Source organism: Monodelphis domestica, chromosome 5, assembly GCF_027887165.1.
Source record: "Monodelphis domestica isolate mMonDom1 chromosome 5, mMonDom1.pri, whole genome shotgun sequence".
NCBI classification, from domain to species: Eukaryota; Metazoa; Chordata; class Mammalia; order Didelphimorphia; family Didelphidae; genus Monodelphis; species Monodelphis domestica.
In genome coordinates this window covers 117,090,255-117,115,346 of record NC_077231.1, presented here as the reverse complement: position 1 = coordinate 117,115,346, position 25,092 = coordinate 117,090,255, and the positions used below count along the sequence as shown (strand labels likewise).

The window sequence follows — 25,092 nt, the reverse complement described above, 5'->3', positions numbered from 1 at the left end:
TATTCAATAGCTCACCAAGGAAAAACATATTTACAACTGCAAAGTTTCTTTATGTGGTGTCATGAAGATTAAAGTTCCAGGGAATGGGTTTTCAGAAAATGCACTGGGCTTTAAGAAAAGGCAACGAAAAGAATATTGAAAGACTCAGCCTTGTTGCTCACACCTTTGCCAATGCACAGCCACTGAATTGTTTCTTGTAATGTAAGTCCTTCATAGTTGACTTTTGTCTAATTTTTTCCCTATTTTGACTTTTGTATTTTTTCCATTTGCATTTTTCAAAGCTTCTATCAGGATGTTATTGACTTTATTGTATTAAAAAAAAATTGTCTTCAATATCTCCTTTCTCCTTGCCCTCACCCATTAAGAAAAGGCATTTCAGTAAAACCAAGAAACACAACAGTATACACATTGCCCACTCATAGCCTCCCCCCTTCTACAAAGAAGGGAGGAAGGTACATTTTCCTTTGTTGTTTTCTGTTCTTTTTTATTTTTTCAAACCCTTACCTTCTGTCTTAGACTCAATACTTTGGTTTCGTTCCAAGGCAGAAGAGTGGCAAGCACTAGGCAATGGGGGTCAAGTGACTTGCCCAGGGTCACAGAACTAGTAAGTGTCTGCATCAGATTTGAATCCAGGACCTCCTGTCTCTGGGCCTGGCTCTCAATCTACTGAGCCACCTAGCTGCCTTGTTCTTTGTTGCTTTCTATGGCTATGCTTGGTCAAGATAACTATACTTTTGTTTAGTTTCTTTTTAAAAATTTCTTTCCATTTCACATTGTTGTAAACATTGCATATGCTACTTTCTTGTCTCTCCTTTCATCACTCTGTATCAATTCATAAGTCCTCCTTGTTGCTTCTTTCTTTCTTTCTTTCTTTCTTTCTTTCTTTCTTTCTTTCTTTCTTTCTTTCTTTCTTTCTTTCTTTCTTTCTTTCTTTCTTTCTTTCTTTCTTTCTTTCTTTCTTTCTTTCTCACTTATTTATTGCTGCCTTATTTCTAAAAGGAAATTTTGGAATTTTGTAATATCATTAGGAATCTTTAAAGTTTAGCGCAAAATAGCTTTTGAGTTGTTCTTTATTGATTTAATTATTTTTTTTGAGCAAGATTTCATTCCTGGTCCCTCCCCTCCCCATTCTTCTCTGGCTCTGGTTTACATTTTTCCTTCTTTTTCTATGTAGGCTAGAACTCTTTCCTTTCTGGCTGCTTAGTATTTGTCAGTGACCTACGGAAAGCTAAGTATGATACAGACCACTTCAACACAGATTTCTTCATCCTTTAGAGGTCATTCTCTCTCAGAGAGACAGAAAAAAATAACTCTTTCCTTCTCAGTAGGAATGAATTATATCTTTTAGACTCTTAGATTTGAACCTTCTATCTTTCTAGTCTTGATTATTTTTTCCTAGATGATAAGCTCTCTCTCCTTTTTCTTCCTTTTGATGAATATCATTGTTTTTCACATTTGATGATGATACTACTTATTATGGATGGATGTAACAGCAAAACCCAATCCATGATTCGTAATTCCTTTTGTTCTGTGAACCAGTCAAGAGCCATGCACTTCTTACCTGAATGAGGAGACCTATATCGAAAGTCCTCTTTGGTCAGCAGCAGGAGAGCTTTTCCATTCATTTCAAATGTGTTGCTGTCAATTGGCCTTAAAGAAAATTCATTTTCAGCCCACTTGAGCCACTGGGCTACGTCATCCCTGCTCCAGTAAATTGGCTGCAAGCCTATTGGAGAAAAAGAGGTATAGATGAGATCCTTTTAGGTTAAAAAATTGGAAAAATTAGTAATAGCTGATATTTATACTATGTTTAACATTATGACTTTATATTATGTACAATGTCTTATTTGTTCTGCTTCATAAGACAGTGCTATGATATGGGGACAACAGCTATCATTATCCCCATTTTACAGATGAAGAAACTGAATCTTAAAAATGTGAAGTGCCTTGTCTCCTTTCCTCCCTCCCCAAAAAATGACTTTGAATTTATTTTGTATAGGGTCTGTATATGTGTACATGTTATTTCCCCTGACAAGTTGCTCAAGGGCAGGGGCTGTTTGATTTTTCCTATTTTTTTCATCTCTAGTGCCTAAAAAAGTACATGTTCCATAGAATGTATATAATTCAGGTTTGTTGATTTATTCCCTAGTATGTATTCAGAGATGGAATTTGAATCCAGGTCTCATTTCTCTCCAAGTGTTACATGATACCTTAGAAATAAACTCTCAAAAAGGAGAAATATTTCTAGGTAGTTTTTTTTTTTCTATGTCTGGAGAGCTTCTGGGAAGGAAAAATATCTTTTATTCTTCCCTCCCCTCTCCATTGGTCTCTAACTCTGGTTGGAAAAAGTCTGGTTGCTTAAATAGTCATACCATGTTTATATCAAGGAGTCAGACAATGGGAAACATTTCCTTTCTACCTCTAGGGTATAAAATGGCAAGTCTGGGAGCATAGGAACTAGTGAAATGAAGAACCATTTATCTTCATGCCCTTTCCTGTCCAGGAAACTGGTTTAGTTTCAGTTCTATTCCTGTGGTTTGAGTTTGTTCTCAGGTAGCCTTGTTGTGGTCTGATGAAAGTGGACTGAAAGTGGCACTAAGCTAAAAAATGTCTCAGAAATGATCAGGTAATATCCCAGGATTCTTCAGAGCAGTGATACTCAAGTTGGGATCAGTGAATTTTTGGGTTAAAAAAACATTTTTTGGATGAATCTTAATTATAATTATCATTTCCTTTGTAACCCTAATATATTTTGAAACGTGATTCTGAGATCATATTTACCAGATGGCCAAAAAGGTCCACAACCCCTATTCTAGAATGTGAAAGTTCTATAGCTAGACCGCACCTCCGAACGCTACAGCACACCAAAGTGGGCCCTCAATCCAAATCAGAACAGCTTCTGAAAATGAAAGGGCAGTGTTAGGGTCATCTGCCCAATTCTATCAGATATCAGAATTCTGGGAGGTTCCATTCCTGAAACTAAAAGTGGATTTAGAGTAAGACTTGAGGGTAAGAGAAAAAGAACCAAGGGTGAGAGTAAAAGCAGATATCTGAAAATATGGCCATATCTTCTCTACTACTCTGTTCTAAAGCCTTGTAGGTTTGAGAAGAGTAGTGGGCTTCTTCCCACCCTATGAAAGTTTTCTTCCACCCTTCCTCAATGTCCTTGGCACAGTCAGGGTTAAAGATCTGGGCATACACACACATACACAAAGAAAGTGAGAGATATAAATATATTCATGTATATCATAATAGTTACTTTAATAAAGAGTAACGATGAGAAGAAAGCAGCTATGATTTCATGTGTGTGTTCCCTTTGCCCCCTTAGATTGCACTGTTTACAATAATAATTTCTCTCATCTGGAAAAGTGGTATATACATTATCTAGATGGAGTACAGGGAACAGTAGGTGGCTCAGTAGATTGAGAGCCAGACCTAGAGAGGGGAGGTCCTGGATTCAAATTTGGCTTCAGACACCTCCTAGTTCTGGGCAAGTCCCTTAGTCCCCATTGCCTAGCCCTTATTGCTCATTCTGCCCTGGAACTAATACATAGTATTGAGGTATAATATGCTAGGACAGCTAGCTGGATTCCTTAGAATCTGGTGCTAAAGAAGTCAAGGTCATTGATCTGGCCCCACAAGAACCCACTTTGCACAGAGAAATTGATCTACAGCCACAGACGAAATCTCTCCTCCTTAGTCATTTCAAAAGCTGTATTGCTAGTCATTAGGGGCTGGGGATGCTCAGAAAAACAGTTCAAAGTTGGGGTAAGACTAAGCCAGGAATCAGTAGCACTGCCTGCTAATAGAGGCCAGCACTGGACTTTGGTTATCATTGATTTCTTTTTTTTTAATTCTTCTCCTTTCCCCGGAGAAATAGGATTACATTTGTCTCTTAGAGAAACACAAAGTTCAAAGGAAGGTAGGGCTAGAGAAGTTCCTGGTAGCAAGAGACCAATAAAGGGGAAAGTATGAGATTCAGAAACTGGAAAGGTAATGGTCCAAACTCACTGGAAAGTGACAGTGAGGAAGCAGATAGAGAAGTGAATCCAGATCAGGGGAGGAAATGAGAGTAAAATTATGAAGTACTGGGGAGGGCACGTAGAAATGCAGGAAGGAGCGTGTGATGGGTGGGGGGAGGCGAGTGGTGATTTGAGGTTCTGTGTTTCTGTGGAAGAAAATACTCATGAGTAATCTTCTCCCTAAATAGAGGAGTCACATACTCCAAACAAGCCTGGCAGTTAATAACAACAAAGTTTCTGTTCACTTCCCATTAATTTCTCCCACAGCCAAGCCACTGCAATTACCAACACAACCAAATGGAAATCCCCATCAGGAGTTGGGGGGGATGTTTTCATGATCTTCGTGAAGGTGGATTGGATCTCCATCACTCGGTGCAATTTCTATATTTATGTTTGGGGTAGATAGGCGAGAATAAAAAATGTGTACATATATTTCTATCTGCATATAAATATATATTCCTATATCATCTTTATAATCTGATTCTTCTCTTGTCCCTCTTCCTGATTTTCTGAACTTCAAAATTATGCCTGGTACTTTCCTCATTGGCTTGAACCTTCTCATTCTGGAATGTGTTACCAGCCCTGTGGTCTGCTTGCCATGGAATAACCACCTGCCAAGTCTACTCTCCTTCTCCCATGGGTGGATTTCTCATTGAGCCTCCATTTTGTGAAGAGATCAGTTCCCTTTTGTGTATTCTCTTGCTCCATAAGATTGGCTCTGTTTTTCTTTTTGCTTGTATTGGTAAGCCTAGTTCTTAGGACAGGGCTGGACATATAGTAAGGGTTTAATAAAGACCTTTTTCTTTCCTTCCATCCTTATCATTAGCAAAGGGAGACTGGGCCTACATTACTGGATGGTACAGAGATTTTTATGTTGTTTTCCAGTATTATCTGATTCTTCATGACCCCATTTGAGGTCTTCTTGGCAAAGATATTGGCATGCTTTGCCATTTCCTTCTCTGGCTCATTTTATAGATGAGGAAAGTGAGGCAAAAAGCTTAAGTGACTCATTCAGGGTCACACAGCTAATAAGTGTCAGAGGCCAGATTTGAACTCAGAAAGGTGAGCCTTGTTGACTCCAAGCCAGGCACTCTATCACACCGTACCATATAGCTGCCACCAGACTTTTATGATCTCTATCTTATCCTTTAAAGCAATCCATTTGGGGAAGAAAGCACCACAATTACATATGTACAAGTACATGTCATAGATCTTTGGCAGAGGTAGGGTAATTCAAAAATGCTAATAAGTCTATTTTTTAGGGGATGGAGATAATGATGGTAGACCTCATTTAGCTGGAGGGCATTTGAGGGATTTTACCTTTATGGGATTTTATAGTGAAACTGAGTCCCACAGCTATTTCTGAGTCAGTGAAATGAAAGAGAGAGAAATGCTTCTGCCATTCTAATTAAAGAAAGAACATCCTTCCCCCATACAAGAAAAGCTAGCATTTATGCACTGCTTTTAAGATTTGCAAATGTGTTATCCCATTTGATATATTCCTTTGATCCTTAGAAATCAAGCTTTAAATCTGGATATATTTCAGCCAAAGTGGACAGCTGCCATTCTTCAACCATCTAAGCAAATTCCTATACCCTGAATGTCCTTCAATGGAATAGCAGCTTTCCTGGAAGTCCCACACATCCTTCAAAATTCAACTCAAATGCTCCTTTCCCTTCTGAATGCTCCTAGCATTTTGTACCTCTATAAATTTTCTCACGCTACCTGGCATTTTGTCACTTCACCTCTGTACCTCGGTTTCCTTCTCATCTCAATGGCCACTCTTAATCATCTGGGACAATTTGTTCATCAAGCTTCAAAGTAACAGGGTCTGAGTGAGCATTGATATATACTTATTGAACTGAAATGAATCCTTGAAAAAGAATGAGAACTTGGAAAGCTTTCAAGGAAGTGAGCAGCAAACCAAGAAGAAATTTAGCATTTGTATGGCCTGAGCAGTCTCTCTCTAGAGAAATGTCTATGTGAATGGAAGCTAAGGAGGGATCTATCCCATACATGCTGCCTAGAAGAAAAAAAAAAGGTTCTTCCAAAAAATATTGATTCCCATTCCTCATTACCATTGCCATTCTCATCCTCTACCTACCCAAATGCAAATCTTTGTTTCCCCAAGCTATAAAGAAATTTGATAGCACATTTTCTAATTTTCCCCAAATTATGTAAAAATCCAACTAACAGTAGAAGTTTTATGTGTCTAACAAGCTCTATTTAAGATATATACAGATTTACAAAGGAAGCAAATTGCAATTTGGAATCCAGTTAAGTCAATAAATATAAATGGTGACTTTCTCACACCCCATAGCCATTCTGCTGCTGAGTCTTGTCAATTCTATCTTTGAAACATTTCTTGTCTGTGCCTCCTCTCCTCACTGTTACTGGGTATCACCTGGGCGTACGTAGGTTCTTACCACCTCAAACCTGGGATACTACAATAATCTTCCATTTAGTCTCCATAAGTCTTCCCTCATTCTAGTTTGTCCTCTACACAGCTGTCAAATTGATCTTAAATATAATCATTTGCCTCCCCCTCCCTCCCTCCATTCAAAAAAGCCACTCCATTGACTTTCTGTTACCTCCATGATCAAATAGAAAATACAAGTATTTTTGCTGGTTGACATCGATATCTGCAATGCTCTTCTCCTAACTTCCTTAGTTTCTCATAGAATACAGGCAATGTTATACTTTTGATTCTTCTATCCATCATTCTCTAGTGTTATCTTTTCATTATACAGAACACTGAAATTCCTTTTTTGGATTATATTCTCCTATTTCTCTCCATTCTTCCTAAAGATAGAGTGATTCTCTATCTTCAGTCTCTCCCTATCCATTCTATCTACTGTCCCTGTCTCTCTATTACTGCATCAAAGGAATTTTCGGGCTCACCATTACCTATAATCCTCTCACCTCTCAATTATTTGCCTTCATCATCACTATCACTCTTGCTTTTGCTATAGACACTTCTCCTTTTCTAAACTCCACCTTTTAGAGAATCAGTTCATCTCTACCATGGTCTATTCTCAAGTCTCTTATTCTCTCTTGTTGTCATTCACACCGTGCTAAACCCCAACCCTGGATTACGCCCACCTTTTCCCTCCTCCAATTCTACTTTCTTGCTACTGAAAGGAGCTAGAAAATATCATGCTGACTGGGTCTAATTTATCAATCATTGGACAAGTATTTGTTAAACACAGTAACAGGCACTGCATTAGGAGCCGAGGATTCAAAGAAACAAATTACAGAAAAAAAGCAAAACAACAACAAAATCAGGTCCAACAATACAACATGCAAACAAGAAATCTGTATAGACATGGCAAATCTGAGATAATCTCATAAGAAAAAACACTAGCATTAAGGTGGACCATGAAAAGTTTCTTGCAAAGGAGGGATTTTAGCTGAGACTTGAAAAAAGCCAGGAGGCAGAGACAAGGAAAGAATGTATTCCGAGAACAGGGATAGTCAGTGAAAATGCAAGAACCACTATCTTTCTACTTGAGTGTCATCCTACATTTGTCACTCTCAGTCAATGAATATATCTAATCAGTTGTGCAAGCTCTCTCTCTCTCTCTTTTTTTTTTGGTTAAAAAAACCCCCAAAACAAAACACCTTTCTGGATAACTCCAGTTGCTATTCCATTCTCTCCCAAAGCTAATCTGTAGTCATCTTCTAAATGTTGTACATGCTTCCATATGTACATGTTGTTTTCACCTGGAATGGAAGCTCCATGGGGAACAAGACTTTTTCTCTTCTGTCTTTGTAACTCTCACAGTTAGAATCATCTAGGTTTCTTAATATAAGTTTGTTAATTATCTGATTGCCCAAAGTCACAAAGATAATAGGTCTATTCTAGTGTTTCATGCTCCTTTCGGTATAGCTCATGTTTGGTAATAATGATTTTCAGGAATATTTCAGAGGAATTTTGTCAAAAGGAAATGATCTATTATGAACAAGAAAATTACTAATAATGTATCTATTTACATACCAGGATGTGGAGACAAATTCCTGACTATAATATCCTTCAACAACTGAACATGTGGGCATTTGAAACTTTTTTTTAATGATTTCCTTAAGTACAATTTCAAAGGCCAGTTATGCTAATCAACTAATTATAACCCTCATTTCAGACTTCTTATGTAGTTTGAAATCAATGTGATTTTGTTTCTACATGCATTTAATTCTCCTTTATCTAGAATCCAAATAGTCAGAAAGATGAAATAACCAGATTTATTTTTCCTTTTTTAGATAAGATACTGAACTGTGTTTTAAAATGATCAATTAATTATCAATAATTAATTAATTCATGTCCTAGGAAATATGGTCCTAGAACTACATGAGACTGGGAATCAGAAATTCTGGTTTTGAATTTAAAAAAATTTATCCCAATAACAAATTTATAATAAGTATTCAAAGTTACATGATTCATGTTGTCTCCTTCCCCTCTTCTTTCCCTACTCCCGAAGTTGACAAGCAATTCAACTGGGTCACATATGTATTATCATTCAAAACAGAATGGTTTTGAATGTTGACTTCACTTGTTAGTTGTGTAATCTCAGGTCAGCCACCTAACTTCTGGTGGTCTCAGTTGCTTGATGTATAAAATAAGGTGGTTGCTTAAAATCATGGCTAAGGACTCTTTCAGCTTTAAAAAAAAATCCTACTTCACAGCTTTGCTTGGGAGAACACTTTAGTATAAAGTATATTTATATCCAATATTTCCAAAATTAACTAAACAGACACATGGTCACTTTTAAATAATCAATTCTTTAATTATTTTGGATAAACGGAAATCTGCACCAACATTGAAGATGATTCTTTAGCCTTGAAGCTTCTTTCAGAACCCCTCTCCTTCTTTGTTCAACCGTTTACACTGAAGGATGGCTACTTCATTTTCCCCTCATAAATTCTCTACAATTTAGATTCCTTCTTTGTTTTTATGAAAGACTCACTATTTTTACCTAGACTCAGTCAAACTGTTAGGTACTATACCAAACTGTTTCACCAAAGTTTTGCAGGGGGATCAAATGAGATAATAGATGTGAAGGTCCTTTGAACAGTATTAAATGGCTATACAAATACAGAGGATTAAGGCATCACCACACCTAAGAGCTTCTGGGGCCATCTCACTGGCAACGTGGCTTAACTTAAGCTCTGCTGGATGCGGCAATTCTGAAGTGGAGGGAAAAGTAGCCTATTCTTTCTATCAGAGAAGACTTTCTGTTAAAAGCTACTATTATCACTCAATGGTGCCAGTGTCTAGACTTTACAGTGGAAAAAAACCTGGAAAGCTTTGCAGAAAAGCCTAAAGAGGCAACAGCCAGATTCCTGCTACATAATTATTTCCTGCATGTTTTACCATTCAAAGTTTAAAAATAAAAATCTTTACAACTCTTCAGATTGCTAATCCTTTGTCGATGACCATTTTCTCATCAATCTTTCTGGCTTTTCTAGATGGATCAGTATCCTTAGAGTTCCCAGGATCAATCTTTCAGGTTCACACAGTTGTAGAGGAGCCGAGACCCTGACAGCTATGGTGCTCTCCCATCTTAAAACCTAGTTCTAACTTGGGATGTGCTTTGATCAAAGCTACTTTCTGCCAAAATTACTCTGCCACCAAAAGTCAGGAAGCTTCAAATGCTTCCTGTTTTTAACCTCAAGCTCATATCACATCTACCACTCACCTTTCATAGAGGGAAGAAGGAAGGAGGGAAGAAGCATATATTAAATGTAGCACCATGTTAAGTGCTTCACAAATATTTTATTTGATCCTACCAACAACCTTGGGTGATCAGTACTATTATGATGCTCATTTTACAGTTGAGGAAACTGAGGCATACAAGGAGCAAAGGGACTTACTTGTCCATGGTCACTCAGCTAGTAGCTAAGACCAAATCTGAACTTGGGTCTTCCTGACCTCAAGCCCAGAGCCCCATCTGGCTGCACCACAAAGCTCAACTTTACCCAGCAAGAAGATGTAGGTATCCATCTATTCAGACCCAAAGTCATATCTACTTCTCTTGAAAGTTTTCTTTATAAAATTCACTTTGTAAGGAAATGTTTTATTAAAATGGCTTCCAATGGTGACCAATCCTTCTCATTGCCATTAGCCTATCTGGCAAAATCATTTTCTACAGTTCCATCATTTAGGAAGGAAGTTAGTTTTGCTAATGGAGCTTAGTTAATGAGATGACAAATGACTATAGGAGATGACAGTGGGCCTCACAGATCAAGACATCAAAAGAGAACTCTATCAGACCTACAGTGAAACGTTTACTCTAGTATCACTAATGCAGCAGAACTCAAGCAACATTTTTTGACAGTGACATGAATCAGAGGGAAAACTAGGATCTATAGAAGAAAAAATAAAGGAAACAGGATGACTGACTTCTCCTCTTCTACTACATGGTCAGCCCTCCTTCCTCCATAAATACCATGTCATTTTGAGCAGGAAGAGGAAGTAAAAAGAAGATAATTTAGTAGATGGAGGTAGAGGGCTGGGAAGTGGGCTATGCTTTCTCAGAAGTAGCAGAATGTTGTTAAAGTCATCAAGAACCACAGTCCTATTTTCCCCTGTTTTTTAATTATTTTTTCCACCAATGCATAATTAAAATTTATAAATTTGCCAAGCAAATTTCCTAATTATGAAATAGAAATCACAACTAATGAATAAATTAGTTCATGAAGACTGACTAATCACCAGTCAATGCCATTACTAAGTTTATGAAACAAAGAGGAAATTGAATCCTATGGACAAAAATATTTATAGTAGCTCTTATTATAAAGCCAAAGACTTGGAAATCAAGGAGATACCCAATAATTTTGAAAAGCCAAACAAACCATGGTGTATGGATATAATACAATGTAATTTTCTTATAGGAAATGATGAGAAAGTTTCAGGGAAACGTGGGAAGAATCACATGTACAAATTGAGAGGAAAGAAAATAGAAATAGGAGAACAATTTTTATGGCAACAACATGGTAAAGCTAAACAACTTTGAAGGACTTAAGAACTGTGTTCAACCTAATGACCAATCGTGAATTCAGAGAATTGATAATGATAATGTTACCCACCTCTTCAAAGAAAGGTGATGGATTCAGCATTCAAAATAGGACAATTAAAAAAAAGAAACATAGCCAATGCATGCATTTGTTTTGTTTGTCTAGGAATATCTGTTACAAATCTTTTAATTTTCTTCTTTTTCCATTTAAAACATTTCAGTTTTTTAATGAAAAAAAAAAAGACCAATCATTAGTAGTGTACTTTAACTTTACAAATTATAGAGGTTTTTTGCAGTCAAGGAAAGATGATGCTGAAAACAATTCAACATTTTAAAATGTTTCCTAGAACAGATAATGGCAATTTAAGATATTTCCCAACTAATAGGCTAGGGAAAGTTTTGTTCCCAAAGTTACTAAATTTTATACTCAAAAAAGCTTGACTTTTGAGAAAAAACACTATGAAATGAAGATAAACAGGCAGAGATTTTTCTTAAATAGGTTTAATCAGAAGCTTTAGATTGCTAGCGATAAGTAGGTGTAAGAACCCTAATTTAAAGTCATCAGTGCAGTACTGAAAACATAATAATCCTCCTCAGTTTTTGTGTTCCTTAAAATCTGTATTTTGTTATCTGAGCATATACAAAGAGAAAAGGAATAATTTTTTTCTTTTCTTCTCCTTTTTTGAAGTTCTCATGGTCATCCCTTATGCCTGCCATAGTCTGTGGTGAATTCCTTTGCAAAGTGTAACAAGAGTAAAACTCATTTTCATTCTAGATGGGAATCTGATCTTTCCAATCACTGACATGTGACAGGCTTTCCTTTGTGAAGTTGGTTTTCCTCCCTTCCCCTTCCTTACAGGTCCCTCTTTATTTCTCCGGAACTGACAAAGCAAACAACTTTTCACAGCAACGGAGATACGGTCTAGGGTGTCACTGAGCTGAGGGAGGTGGACAGAATACTTGGTAGGAAAGGAAGGAGATTGAAAGTAGAGCACATCTTCTAAAGGGTTAATATCCAAGACTAAAGGAAACAGAAGGCAGGGATTAGCTGGGGTATAAAGTGATCTGAAGCTTTCTTCTCAAAAAGCTTTCCTTGGAAACCTCTCTTCCTTCTCCCTCTTGTCCATCTCCTTGGAGAGTGACTCAAAGTTTTCTTAAAAGGCTGATGCTGGCTGCCTTGTTATGTGCTGAATCAACTTTCCTGCTGAAGAGATGCTGATTAAGCCCCGTGAGGGGCAAAGCCCCATTGTGGCCATGGAGGCAGGATGAAATCATTTAATGCAGCTGCTGATGCCTCATGGAAAATAAAATAAAAGTCTCCTACTTATAGATAATTTTGCATGTGTGTAAGTATGTGTCATAGATTTTATTTCTCATCCTCTTATTTTTGTTGGGAATATCTGTAAGGAAACGATTTCTTTAGGGATCACTCAACTGCTGTTACTTATCCATAAGGCAAGTGACAATCCTCCTTCCTGCTCATTACACTCACTGGGATAAATGATAGGGTTATTAATCCTGATTGAGGGTTTAAGCTGATCCCTTAAGGTCCAAAGAAAAGAAATCTATTTCTATGACACAGTATTACGTATATTGCCAGAGTGAGACACGGACATGGGTAGTAATGGATCTCACTAATCTCCTAGGTGTGTTGGTACCTCTAGACTTCTCATCCATCTTTTCCCCAGTTGCCCAGGATTGTTTTTATTTGAGGAGATTTGGGGAAAGAGGTTGCCCTGAGTTTGGAGGTGGCAAGAGTAGGATTTTAGGAGAAGGCTCCACGGCTATGTTTGCCCTGGTCCCAAGTCCCAGGGGCCATAGTGAAGCTCCAAGATGGAGGACACAAGACAGGCTTGGCTTAGAAAATCAACCATTTTTTAAGCATTTACTATGCTATCTATGTGACCTTGAGCACGTCTCTTACTTCCCTACATGTCAGTTCCTCACTGATGGATAAATATAGTTAGCTACCATTTACATAGTACATTAAGGCTTGCAAATTGTTTTTCCATAGTTTCCATAGCTTCCAATTGCTTCAAGAGTCATCTATCTCTAAACCTACGACTATATTACCACATTAAGGACCCAAAGACAAAAAATGAAGCAGCTCTTGCCCACAAGGAACTTACATTCTGTCAGGGAATGTAAACCTCTTAAATATATAAGAAATAAATGCAAAATAACTGAGCAGGGGTGGGAGAAGGAAGAGAGCACTCATAGCTGTGGGTATCAGGAAAGTTCTCCTAGAGGAAATGGAACCAGAGCTAAGCTTTGAGGGAAACTAGGATTCTAAGAAGGGGAGGTGAGAATGGAATATGTTCCCATATTGGGGGACAGTCTATGCTTAGCATCAGAGATGAAATGTCAAATGCTATGGGAAGAATACTGAGAAGGCATTGGTGGGACCTGAGAGTTTGTAACAGGGAAGAATGTATAGTAAACCTGCAAAGGTAGAAGAAGTCTGGCTGTAAAAGGTCTTGGAAGAATATAATAGTTCATAAATTGGTTTACCAAAGGTGAGTTAAAATTAGACTCAGAAAACTCAAGAGCTTGGAGTCAAGCTAACCTGGCTTCCAGGTATGATCTAATTCCGCCTCAGGCTATTTTAAGTGCCAAGTAGCTCAATTTTTTGTAGCTCAATATTTTAATTAGCCGAGTTTGCCCAATCCTGAAGATACCAGAGCTAATCAGGGTTATGATTGCTAACTCAGTCCCCAGACCAAGCCATACTGGATTGCCATAGGTTACCCATAAGATTAGCCAGCTCCCTACATGATGGAATCAAAGGGAAATTCAAAGCCTAACTTAACTCCCCCAACCCTTTCCAAACATGGCACTCTCAGGTGGCTAAAATAACCACATTACTCATTTTTTCTGATTACAGAACAAAACTTTTCTCTCCTTATAGCACAAAGGTTATTTGATCATATACGGAGCTATTATAGGACATAATGACCAGAAAAGTTAGCCTGCAACCTAGCTGGGTCATGAATGAATAGGATGTATTTAGATGGAGAGAAGTTAGTCAGAAAAGATCCAGAAAAGGATGTTAGACTCAGATGTAAGACATCTGATAGAAGATACTAAAAAAGAGAAGGTTTCACAAAGTAACGTGTGTAGAAGTCTTTCTTCCAAAACTGTGCCTAAGGAAGGCTCTATTTATGGCTTTATGCTTGCTCAAAGGAGCTTTTAAATTCACTTTGAGAAAAAATGTGAAAAATACAAATGGAATGGAATAGGCGTTTATTAAATGCCTACTACCTGCCAGGAACTGTCCAAATATTATTTCATTTGAACTTAAAAACAACCTGCGTGACAGGTGCTACTATTATCTCCATTTTACAGTTGAGGAAATTCAGGCAGAGAGAAATTAAATAAATTGCCCAGATTCAACAGTTGAGTCTTTGACTATTCTTGTTTTCTCATTTATCCTGGTGAACTCCTGGGCAGGTATTTTTCTCCCTAAAGGCAAGTGAGAGATGTTGGGGGTCATCAGTTGGTCCAACAGGATGGCAGCCCTGCCAAAGCAATATGGAGATATCACCATGAATGTCACATCTAAAATGTTTATTTAATCTCAAAACTGTGGTTCTCAATCATGGAGTGTCCTCTAGTGTGTTGACCTCCTACAGTATTATGCCTCAAAATCTGGGTGGATCTTTCACTAGAGCAGACCCTAGTCTCTCTAGGCCTTTTGTTTGGTGGAATTCTTGCCCATGTCTTTTTGTACCCCACCTTCTGTCTTAGAATTGATGCTAAGATTTGGCTCCGATGAAGAAGAGCAGTAAGGGCTAGGCAACTGGGGTTAAGTTACTTGCTCAAGGTCATCCAGCTAGGAAGTGTTGGAGGTCACATTTGAACCCAGGACCTTTTGTCTCTAGCCTTGTCTCTGTCCACACTGAGCCACCTAGTTGTCCTGTCCATCTCTTTTTATAGACTTAGGTTTTTAATAATCTTTTTATAAATCTTCCATAGAAAGACTACCCTAATGCTAGAGGCCTTTCTGGAGTTTTTATAATAAGTAGTTTATGGATATCACTACAGCAAGATTTTATACACACACTCTCTCTTATACCAAGTAGCACCATAGTTCATGGGACACGGAGTCTGGAGTCAGGAAGACCCAAGTTCAAATCCAGCCTTAAACACGAAAGAGCTGTGTGAACCTGGGCAAGTCACTTAACCTCTGCTTCAGTTTCCTCATCTGTAAAATGAGGATGATATTAGCACCTACTTCCCAGGATGATGATGAGGATCAAATGTAATAAAATTTTAAAGTGTTTAGCAAACTTTAAGGCACTCTCTAAATGATAGCTATTATTATTAATGTTTATTATGACAAATGATTAAGTAATTGATAATATTTGAAAAGGCCATTAACGCAGTCCTGAGATCTCCTAAAAAGCTCTCTCCCTCTCCCATACACCACAGTGAATATCTGAATCTTTTTCTCTTACCAGAAGCCAATGAGTGAATTTGGGAAGAAGGGGATTCAAGGAATTTTCAGTCATAACAAAAGAAGTTGCAGACCGCGGGCTTGGGAATCCCTGAAGTAAATATATAATGAACTGAGGGGAAGAAATATTCTAAAAACCAATCAACAAATACCTATGAGGAACCGACCAAACGTTTAGCACTGGAGATACAAGCAAACTAAACAAAGATTTTTGCTAATGATGGAAACTGGTTAGCAATGAGATAGGATCGATTATTGAAAGTCCATCATTTGAGCAGCCATTGGAATGAAGAGGAGAATGGTGGGAAGAGATGGGCAATATCAGTAACAAATACCTGTTTATTGAAAGCACCTTGAAGGCAGGGGTTGTGTCCCCAGTGTCTGTGCTGGGTTTTTAACAAAAGCTCGTAGGCTGCTTTGATTTTACGCCTTCCCACCCCAAAAGGGCAAGACTGTCTCGATGGGCAGAGTAGAGCTTCCCAAAGCCATTGGGCAACATCAGTGGAAGGCTGAACCCAATAATTTCACACAGGTCCCCATGAGCTCCTATTCCATTGCCCTGTTCTAGTAATTAAGGTAAATTCTGTGTCCAGCTTCTACTGTGGACCTGCGATCTGGCCCATGGAGACCTCAGAAAGGCCATCACAAGGATGTAGGATTCTGGAGGCCACACGAGTGTGACTGGCCTTGCTGTCAAATCTGGCTCATGCTTTGCTGCCTTCCACAGCCTCCTTTTCCCATTAGAATTTTAGCTCCTCGGAAGAGCCTGCACATCCCAGACATGCCAGTGTCATCAGGAGATGGCATCATGGAAAGATAATTTTTAAAAATGGCTTTTCTAATGCAGCATTTGGAATATTTGCAAGAAACGTATTGATTTTAATTACTAAGTCAGAGTTATTGAGCTTTGGCAAAGGGGAATAAATCTTTCCCATTCTCCATTCCTGTTGCTAAGTGTAGCTTCCAGGAAGCAACTATCACCCTTTCTGGAAATGCAGTAAAACCCACATGTACTTTCATCTTTTTTTTTTTAACTCCACGTCTCCCTCCCATCCCCAGCTCTCTTTCTTTGATTGCCACTCACTGGCCGATAACGTTTGCATTCCTTGCTAATCTGCCTAAGTGGGTATCTAAATGAGTAATGCTCACCAGTCCGTGGCACCTAGCTAAATAAGAGTTCAGCCAAGTAGGGGCAGTGGGAGGAAAGCATGTGGCCATTCACCAGGGCAACCCTTTCTGCTGCTTCCCAACTTAATTTTTCCCTTTAAATTTAAATTGCAAAATACTGAATACATACAGAAATCTGCCGTAAATTAGCCGATCTAGGCAATTCCCAGTCATGTGTGCATGTGCATACGTGCGTGTGCTTAGAATAGAAGGGGAAGAAGGAAGACACTCTGCTCTAGAACGACATGCCTCAGTGATACGTGGCAATGTCTGGATTGTCAAAATCAACCCAAACATCTCCCAGCACCTATTGTTCTTTCATTTTGGCGCAGAGGGATTCTATTTCTTTCAACTTAATAATGGAAGAACCCGCACCAATTTTAGTGAATATTCATCTGTATGTGGTTATGGGCTGCCCTTGTCCTTTCCCTCTGGAGGCTTGCAAACACCGAAATAGCATAATTATAAGAAAACGACTAACGGATATATGTTGACCAGACTCCGGGGGTGTGATACTTAGTTTGGCTGACCTACCTCCTTTCTTGTCTATTACTTATTATAAGATACGGATCATAGGAACATAGATTTAGACCTGAAAGGGACCTTAGAAACCTTCTAGTCCATTTCCAACCCCACTGAAAGATAAGAAAACTGAGTTTCAGGGAGGTTATGGGACTTGCCCATGTCACAGAGCTGGTAAGTATAAGAACTGGTACTTGAACCTAGGTTTTTCCGACTCCAACAGTCTATCCACATAACAGGATACCTTTGGGAGACAAGGAAAGGAGAGATATATATCTAGTAATGAAGGTGGTATAAAATGAAAAGAGAACAATAAAACTTCTTTGGAAAGAGAAAGGCAAAATGAGAGTATATTGAGCAATAAAAATAAGCACGAGACACGAGTCCTTGAATTTTCTAAATTGAACTGTGCCAGATCTCAGAAGAGGTGGTCCAACGGATATAATGCCTAGACGTAGCATCAGAAAGACCTGAAATCAAATCCAGCCTCCATCATTTAAAAGCTGTATAGCCTTGGGCCCCTTAGCCTGTGTGCCTCAGTTGCCTCATCTGTAAAATGAAGACAATAATAGCACCTATTCGCAGGGTTGTTGTAAGAATCAAATGGGTATCAAATATTTATTATAGTACTTAGCACAGTCTTTGGGCTCAAAATAGACACTTGATAAATGCTTTATTCTCTTCCCTTCCCCCTTATGGCTTATAGACCCAATACTCCAAAGCTTTCCAGCTTCATATGGCCTGCCAAGGGTTTGTGTTCTGCTACATGGCCTTTGAGAATTCATAATCACTCACATGTCACAATCAGACATCAGAGGAGGACTATAGGGGAGCTGGGCAGAATAAGGAATAATGAATTAGATAAACACTCCTGCTGTGTTCAGGGCACTGTGTTCGGTGCTAGGGGGAGGGGGTAGCAGAAGTTTAGGAAAGCGGTTGCCTTATTGGTGACGTCACTGATCCGCTCTCCAGGAGGGCATACCCCTTTAGTTGTTTTTCCAGGAGGGGTGATGAGGTGATAACTGACTCATCCTGTTTCTCTAAGTTGATTCCTGCTGCCATCAATGAAGTATGTTTGCAAGCTACCCAACCAGAGCCCAATGTGTATAAGGGGACATGGAACAGAGGGGGAAAAAATCTCCATCAAGATAAAAGACTGGGGAGTTATATTCTCCAGAAAGCCTAGTGTGAAATATTTAAGAGATAACAGAATAATATGCAGGCGGGGGAAGGAGGGGAAGTGAGTGATCAATATCTTCAGAGAAACTTGGAATAAAGGAAAGCCTGTTGGATAAGGGAGGAGGGAAATAATCAGAAAGGAATGTAATGTGAAAACAAAAGGCATCAATTAAAATGGAAAAATGGGGAAAATGGAAAATAATGAAAAAATAGCTGCATGAACATAAAGTAAGTGAATTTCTAGATATTCATTGTCAGATTACTTCTACTTAGACCTTTTTTTCCTAAGGTCATAATGGAAAGCACGTTCCTTTTTGGTCATGTCCAAAATCATAATGGCAGTCAGTCTTTTGAAGGTCCTCTATAAGTAAGCATTATCTTATTTGATAATAATAATAACCATGTGAGTTAGGAATTTTAGATATCATTATTTCCAGTTTTAAAGATGAGCAAACTGAGGTTCCAAAGGGTTAAAGGCCTTCGGAGATGAGGAAACTGGGAACCAGAGAGGTTATATAATTTGCCCCCAATTGCAGAGTTATTATGGTAGCAAACCTGAACTGTTGGCTTCTAAGCCCAGTTCTCAGCCTATGCCTCTGATTCAATGTCCTATACATAATCAGGACATAAAGGACCTTTTGGGCTCATCCCTTTCCAGAAGCATCTGTCAAAGTTTTGACTTCCACCAGCATAACCATCAAACACCAATGGTCATCTCCACACCATGGCATAAGAGTTTAGTGGAGGCTAACGCCATCACCTTAACAGCATTTGTTTTTCTGGCATTAGCTATAAATTTGGAACTTTGAAATATTCATCCATTGCTCCTGGCTTTGCTCACTGAGGTCAAACAGAACTTATTTAGTCTCTTCCACGTGATTGTTGTTATTGTTCAGTTGTTTCAGTCATGTCTGACTGACTCTTCATGACCCCATTTGAGGTTTTCTTGGCAAAGATACTGGAGTGGTTTGCCATTTCCTTCTCCTCTTCACTTTACAGATAAAGAAACTGAGACAAACAGGGTTAAGTGATTTGTTGAGAGTCACACAACTAGTTTAAGTGTTGGAGGCCAGATTTGAACTCAGAAAAGTGAGCCTTCTTGACTCCAAGCCAAGCCCTCTATCCACTGCACCACCTAGCTGCTCTATTATAGATGGCTTCAACTATTTGAATTATGCTATTATGCTCCCTCTGTCTTCTCTAGGTATAGCATCTGCAAAAACTTCAACTAGTACCCATATGGCATTGAGTTAAGGAACTTCTCCATTCTATTTTTCTTCCCTTACATTCTCTAGCTTAAAGTATTAGTTAAATGTTAATTATGTACTGGAATGATAATTGTCCAAAAAAGAAATTCAAGTTAGTTGGGTATGGCCTGTCTTTGCAATCACTGTTTCCTTTTCTAGATCAAAACCAACCATCCCTTTAATGATGCATTTCAGTTGTTTTCCCCAGAACTGAAATCAGGTCCATGTGGATAAAATTCTCATATTGGTTGCTTTTGCTCAAATAACTTAAAGGTAGTACTTTAAGGCTTATAAAACACTTCCTATATAACAACCTGGTGAGAAAGAGATTGCAAATAAAATAAATCCCATTTTATACATGAAGAAATAAACCCAAGAGAAGTTAAGTGATTTGCTTATGACTGCATAGCCAGTATGTGCCAATGGTAGGATTTGAACCCCAGGAAATACAACTCTAAGGCTAGTACTTTATTTTATTTTACTTTACCACTTAGGACCTTAAAGAAGCATACCACTGTGAAATAATAGCAGTGGACTAGATAACTGTTGAGATCTCTTCTGACATGAAAGTTTGATTTTTCTATAATATTTTTTGTAATAATTCAAAAGATACTGCAAGAACTTGGAATATTTCAGACTATCACTATGAAATCACAGTTCAACTAGTAAAATTCAGAAGTTCCAGCTAGTACCGATTTTTTATTCATAAAAGGTCAAGTAGCAGAGAGTTTACTATAACTGAGGGATTCTTAATCCTTTTTGTGTCAAGTATATTTTTTGCAACCTGGTGAAGCCTCTGGAATGCTTCATAATGTTATTAATGGCATAAAACACAGTAAAATGGATAGGATTACAAAAGAAACCAATTCTTTTCAAATACAGTTATCAAATTTTAAAAAAAGAAACAAGTTCATGGACCCCAGATTAGGAACTTTATCTCTAATTGGTATTCTGGTGGCTGGTTAGAAAAGACTTACCACAGCTTTAAAAAGCCATTTATGTCACTCCCCAAAGATGTGACCTGCGGTAACAAAAGGGTTTCTGCCAAAGGGAATACTACATATTTTCCTAAAGAAAGGTGCAATGTACCATCAGTTGACTGTCATTATTGCATTTGTGTTTTGCATTTATGCTTATTTTTCATTTAATTCTGAGTCCTAAATCCAAGGCTTGATAATATAACCATAAAGCTTCTCCTTAAATGGAATGGAACATTTTTTCTGGCCTCCCCCAAGTCCAAGGAGCAACTTGCAACCCTTTGTGTGCATACCATAGGAAGAAATCTTCTCAGGGTCACATCTCAGAGGTCCCTTTGCTTAAAAGGAATTTGGGCAGGATTCAGGGTTCCCAACTCAGCTCTGACTAAAGCAAAAAAAAAAAAGGAAAGAGGAAAGAAGAGAAAAAAGGAAATGGTGGAAAAACAAGAGAAAAAAGAGGAAAGAGAGAGGAGGGGTGGGAGAGAAGAGAAAGCAGGGAGGCAGGTTGGGAAGAGGGGGGGAAGAAGAAGGGAAGAGAGCTGGGGAGCAGAGGGAAGGGAAGGGAAAGACTTTTTCACATTGTTTCATTAGAACACAAAAGTGATTCTCTTGCTGAGCTCACTGTGAACTAGTACGAAGCTAGTTCTCTTGCTTGGCACCCAGGGGCCCATAATTCTGAGTCATGACCACATTAGCTCTGCTACTGTAAAAGCAAGAGCTTGGCAACTCCCATGGCTCACTTTGCCTAGAATTCTTAAGCATAGGAGGAGAAAGTTTTACTAATATGCAGGGAAGACTGTGTACACAGAGGTAGGAGGTTTGGGGAAGTGCAGGGTAGGAAATAGGGTAAAGAGTTTCCCTTTTCTGGACTTATTTTTCAGACAGATGAGAAGGACAGAAAATCCTGCCTCTCTGAATCATTTTAAAGGGGAAAAAAATGAACCCACCAATGTTTCCTTCAACTCAAACTGCAGAGTCAAACGGCAGTATCACATTGGGGAAAACACTATCCTTGTGGTTTTAGTTAAGGAAGAGAAGCAAGAACTCACTTTAGATTGGTTCCTCACCCAGGCTTGTGACAGACAGTTCCCAAGGAATTTCTGAGGGCTTCCTTTTCATCATAAACCCCCTGCAACTTTGGACAACTGGGAATCACCAAACTGTGACGATAAGGACAAATCAGAGGAGTCTCCCATCCAGTTTAAGGGGAGGTCTTGCTCTACGACCAGGGAGAGGAGGAAGCTTTGACTATGTTCAAACACAATAACAATATCCAGTAGAGAAGAAATGAAATTTCTAAATCTTTGGTCATCCTGGCTATAATGTCCTGCTGCTTTCAAATTCACTGAGGTTTTGTTGGGTTTTTTTTTTTTGGTGGGGTTTCAAGACAGATCTACTTAGCAGATAGGTCTTTTCTAGTTTGCAGCAACTGTGGAAGAAATGAGGAAGACTAGTCTATGTCCTCCAGGTCTAAGAAACAGGGAAATCTACCATCCCTCCTACTGTTTGCTCTTCCCTTGGCCCCAACTCCTAGAGTAACATTACCTTTTAAAATTAGAAATCTGAAATCATTAAATAATCTGCTGAGAACGATTAAAACTAGGTGGTGTTTTCTACTATTGGAAGTGGATGGGTTTTATTGATTTTATTACTATGTACTAATTTGGGGTGAGATTTGAGGTATTTCTATCTTACCTTAAAAAACAAACAAACAAACTGTAAAGGCTTTAGATGGGTAAAATGTAGTTCTTCATGCTCTACTTAGTGAAGCTAAGATGTCAATACATATGGACTTAGGAAATAGGAAGGGACCTCCACAGATCATAGGTGAGGTGACAAGCATGGAGATTTTCTGACCCAATGTCCTTCCTAAGGTCATACCAAGAAACACCACAAAAACCATTTAATATATAAATCAATCCTTTGAAAAATAGGGCTACAGGGGCAGCTGGGTAGCTCAGTGGATTGAGAGCTAGCCCTAGAGACGGGAGGTCCTAGGTTCAAATCTGGCCTCAGACACTTCCCAGCTGTGTGACCCTGGGCAAGTCACTTGACCCCCATTGCCTACCCTTACCACTCTTCTGCCTTGGAGCCAATACACAGTATTGACTCCAAGACGGAAGGTAAGGGTTTAAAAAAAAAAAAAGAAAGAAAAGAAAAGAAAAATAGGGCTACCTAAAATGTCTCTCTTTTATCCTCTTTGTGATACCATACAAAAGAATAAGATAATGAATGTGAAAGTACTCTGGATTCCTTAAGAAATAACTCTACAAAAAGTTATAGAATAGAGCTGGACAGGACCGTAGAGATCATGCCCGCACCCTCATTTTTAGGGTTTCAGAGGTATATAACAGGAATGAACCTCAGCAGTTGCATTTTAGAGATGAGAAAACTCAGGAGGCACTGAATGGGTACTGATTTGGCTGTGACTATACATGGGATTTGAAAACAATCACTTTAGGAAGGATCTATCCTGAGAAAAAATTGTGAAGATGGGGAATTTTATATCCGGTCCCTCCAATTCCCTTGATCTGTGCTATTTCTCTTTCTTCCTTCCCTTTGTCTTGATGTGTTCTCTTCCTCTACTCCTCTGAAGTCCAATGAGCAGATTGGCAAATGGAAAATGCAAGAGATACAGCAAAAGAGCAATATGCAAAAAAATCTCAGAATTATGACATTACAAAAGGAGCGCACAGGATAAAAAAATACTCTCAATTCTTTGGGAAATTTTCTAGATCTAGAGAGATCTGCAGAATCCAACTCCTTCACTTTACACATACAGAACTTGAGGCCCAAAGATGTAGATGACTTGCCTAAGATCATATAGGTGTTAAGGATTAGAGTTGAAGTGTGAAATTGCCTCTTAGGAGAAGCCAGAAAACAGCCAGGTCATTCCAGATCACAAATTCTTCAATTGACTGGAGGTTCTTTGAAGAAGAACAGCCCTGTGGAATTTGGGCTTTGGCCTGTCCTGAGAGGGAACAAGCTTGTGACACTGGAACACAACAGAAAACTGGTTAAGGGTTACCTTAAACTGGCCAAACCATGTGTAAACAATAGTTGTGGTGGGAGCGATATCCAAATCCCTGGCTCCATGCAAGTTAAACTAGCTTTTCCTTAAAAGGTAATGAATGAGATCTGGAGCAGCTAGATTGCTCAGTAGATAGAGAGCCAAGGCTGAAGACTGGAGACCTTGGGTTCAAATTTGGCTCAGATATTTCCTAATTATATGACCCTGAGCAAGTTGCTTCTACCCCCAGAGGCTAACTCTGACCACTTTTATCTGCCTTAAAACACAGAAGATAAAGATTTTTAAGAAAGAAAAGATAATGAGACTACCCTCAAGATTTGGTTGGCTTGGGGAGAACTGAAGGCTCACAGGCTATTGATATCATTAATTTTTCACCTAAAAACAAAATAATCTCAAGGAGATTCAGGTACCCTCTCTGATGTTTAGTGGGTGGGTAACTGAGGCAAGGGGGCCTCTCCACTTAGTTGAATCAATTTAAGGTATTATCAATATTGAATCTCTCCTGCTATAGTTTTGTTAACTGCCAAATGATCAAAACATCTCATTTTGTTCTATTAGCAAATTAAACTACTAAGGGACTAGTCTGAGTCAGATCCAGCCTAGAAAAGTTTTTTTTTTTAATGCATTAGGATTTTATTCTTTATTTTTGTGACCATGCATAAATTAAACAACAAAGAAGCAGAAATTCTATTTCTTCTTGCTGAATTAGATTCATTTAGGTAAAAGCCCTCTCATCTTTAAACTTAGTCTAACCTTGGTTCCCATGAGTATAATCTGTAATGAATTATTTGCTTACTCCCTAAAAAATGGTACAATGGAAAGGTTTTGGAGTCAGAGGACTTGGATTCCAATCTAGCCCTCACAGTTAATGCAAAGTAACCATGGCACTCAACCTCTCTGGGCCTCAGTTTCCTCATCTGTAAAATGAAGGAATTTCAGAGGAATCTACTTTTCAATCAACCTTCAAAAGAACTGGGGATAAAAAGGTTTGCTATTGTTTTCATAGTTCTACTTTTTAAATTATCATTTTAATATATAAACAATATCATACATATAATTTGTTATAAATATGTAAAATGTTATATATTATAATAAAATATAATAAATAAAAATATGTACTAAATATTAAATACACATTTCTCTGTTATCTTAAAAGTTCCAATATGCCTGGGGGTCTTCCCTCAACTCAATAAGCATTTGTTTTTGTTTAATACACACTGAACTAGAATAGATACACAGTTTAGATGTCATCTCTAATAATGATAGTAATAATAAATGGCATGTGATGAGCAAAGATTTTACCTCAATAGAGGTATCTTCACTACAGTGATAGCCTGATCCCTCTATAAACTGTATTCACTGCCCCTTATATTAGTCACACACACACATACACACACACACATTCAACAAGATCGCTTATCTTTGCCTAGAAAGCAATTTCCTCCTCCCCTCTTTTTATTCTAAATCCCAACTTTTCCCTT

At 38.4% G+C, this 25,092-nt stretch overlaps 1 protein-coding gene across 5 annotated transcripts in view; it reads right to left on the bottom strand.

Annotated features, from left to right (window-relative positions):
* ETV6 (ETS variant transcription factor 6) overlaps positions 1 to 25,092 on the bottom strand; it is a 326,203-nt gene that overhangs the window by 87,024 nt on the left and 214,087 nt on the right. For all 5 annotated transcript variants that reach the window (XM_007503719.3, XM_007503720.3, XM_056799158.1 and 2 more), the window contains one exon: positions 1,562 to 1,726. In XM_007503719.3, the coding sequence (XP_007503781.1) occupies positions 1,562 to 1,726 (165 nt within the window). The remainder of the gene's footprint in view (positions 1 to 1,561; positions 1,727 to 25,092) is intronic.